Source organism: Verticillium alfalfae, genomic scaffold (assembly GCF_000150825.1).
Source record: "Verticillium alfalfae VaMs.102 supercont1.1 genomic scaffold, whole genome shotgun sequence".
In the NCBI taxonomy this organism is placed as follows: Eukaryota; Fungi; Ascomycota; class Sordariomycetes; order Glomerellales; family Plectosphaerellaceae; genus Verticillium; species Verticillium alfalfae.
In genome coordinates, this window is record NW_003315038.1 from 3,462,867 (window position 1) to 3,465,230 (window position 2,364).

General features: G+C 59.2%; 1 protein-coding gene across 1 annotated transcript; it reads left to right on the top strand.

Annotated features, from left to right (window-relative positions):
- Nucleotides 1-671: 671 nt before the first annotated feature.
- VDBG_01043 (predicted protein) lies at nucleotides 672-1,632 on the top strand (the record flags this gene model as incomplete). The annotated part of the gene is made up of 2 exons (XM_003009314.1): nucleotides 672-1,029; nucleotides 1,094-1,632. The coding sequence occupies 2 exons, from the start codon at nucleotides 672-674 to the stop codon at nucleotides 1,630-1,632; spliced, it is 897 nt and encodes a 298-aa protein (XP_003009360.1).
- Nucleotides 1,633-2,364: the final 732 nt, after the last annotated feature.

The window sequence follows — 2,364 nt, forward strand, 5'->3', positions numbered from 1 at the left end:
CGGCAAGAACAGCTGCCTTTCTGATCGTGCCCCCTCCGAAACTAAAGTCAGCAAGCCAAATCAACATGCTATCTCGTCGTGACCTTTTCACAGCACGCCTCGGACCCGATGTTTCGGCTCCCTCAGCCAGCCGCCGGCGACGACAGTGCCAATGCACTAGACCACCCCAATGCATGGACGACATGGCGCTGATAAGATGGGTTGATCCAGCAGAGATGTACCGATAAGCACGTTTCGTGCTAAGGCCCCGCCACCCCAACACTTTTTGCAACGCTTCCCACTTTCACATGCTTTCATGCCCACCGTTTTGTGTTGCTTGGAGGTAACGCCTCTTGCTATCCTGGACGCAGGGCTGGATGCATGGCAAAGGTGGCAGGGTCGGTGGGTTTCGTCAAGCCTACGTGAAATCCCGGTTCTGGGCATTTGGCTTTTTTGTACAATTGTCTCACTCCCCTCGTGGACTCGTGCATCTCGAACCCCTCCTCCTCTTTGCGTGACGCTTTTTTGTCTACGGAGATTGCGACGTGACCATTGAATAACGGCCGCCGCGGAACGTCACCCCGTTCTCTTGTGGCGCGGTACTCGTGGCTCTCTGACATATCTCCCCCATCCACTTGACTTTGCTGTCACCGGCGGGCGCCCGATTCCTGTTCATCGTTCGCGTCAAGACCATGGCGTCACTCCGTCATTGGACCCCCGTCTTCGAGGATGTCAAGATGGAGCACACAACCGTCTCATCGACAGTCCTGTCCCTGCTCCCGACGTCACTGCAATCACGCTTGCCGCCCCTGCGCTCAGTCCAAAAAAGCGTCACCATGCAGACCTGCCAGACCAGCGTGACGAACAGGACGTCCGCCCAAGAGCCGGTCACACCAACGCCCACGCCCCGAGGCTCGCCCAAGAAGCAGAGCCGCATCGCGGACAGCCCCTCTCGAATGTCCTGCGCCTCTACATTGCTGGACGATGAAGCCCTCGAATCGAGCCCCCCAAGCCCTCCATCGGGCGTTCACTGGCGGTATGCCTTGCAGGGTATGTTTCTCATCGTGGCCCGCCCTTCCTTCCACCCCTCTTACCCGGACTCATAACGGCACAGGCTCTCTCTTCTCTCGGTGGCGCGAGATGAAATCCACCCGCCGCTGCCCTGCGCCGAAGTTTGAGCGCAAAGCATTCCTCGACGGCGCAGAGTACATCCTGAAAGTAATGCTCGGCGCACCTCAGCCGCTGAGCTCGACGCCTGCGCACGTCGGCGCCCCGCGCCCTCGTCCTGGGTCCGCAAGGATGCGACTCGCCCCTTTCGAGCACACGGTGTCACTCGCCGTGCGGCCATGCGACGGCGGCGTCGTCGTCATCGTCGGCACGGCCCCGGAAGTCACTGCTGCACCGGTGGGTGCAGGCGGCGGTGGTGCAGATGTTCATCCTCGCGCATCTGGCGCTGCCGTACGTGGTGCTGCTCGCGCGGCTGGCGGCGCGGGCAGAGCGGGAGTACAACATATCACACAACTTGGCGAGTGCCGGGTGGGGGCTCGTCCACTCCATTGGGGCGCAGGGGGTCAAGGCGACAGGCACGCTTTGCGGTATCGGGGACGGCAGGGTCGGACAGGCCATTGCGGAGGCGGTGGCTTGGACGGTTGAGGGTGTGTCGGGGGGCCTGAGTGAGGGTGTCGGGCAGGGCATGGTGATCATGAGTGCCTCACGGCCGTAGATAGATAGATAGAGTGGTGCATTTTTGGGGGTTGAGGGGCGTTCGAGCTACCGAGAACGGGAACGCATGCTGTTCTGTGGTTCGTCTCTGGCGTTTATGATTGAGAGATAGGCTATGCTAGGCTACCTACCAAGCCTACCTACCAGGTAGGTATCTTGGCGTGGCTCGTTATGAGAAATGATAAGATTTTCGGACAAAACGATAAGAGACATGGCTAGCTCCGGCTTTCATTTGCGGCGTGGAAGACATGGGACCTGGTGGTGGCGTTGGAGAAATCATCATCAGCGGAGGACGGATGCCTGTCGTGTCTGGTGTGTACCATGTACCTACCTAGGTACCTTACCTAGTGAATGGTGGTGGTGTGTGGTGGTGGATGGCTGCTTCTGTGGGGGGGGTTTGACAGCTTCCATGAGGGTGACTGGCGCCTGCTGGCACTGAGTCCGCGTGGGGTGGCAGGTGCAACCCTTTTCCCGTTCCCGGGGTAGAAGGAGCTTATCATGCAGCTGCACTGTTCACCGAATCCAGGACACCACAAAAGTTCACAGTCGCAGGACCAACAAGGCAATCGTAGCCTACGCACACAGACGCCACCTATGCTAACCTACCACCTACTGTAGATATACTAAGGTACCTATACCGAAGGCCAGATCGCTGCCCGAGCA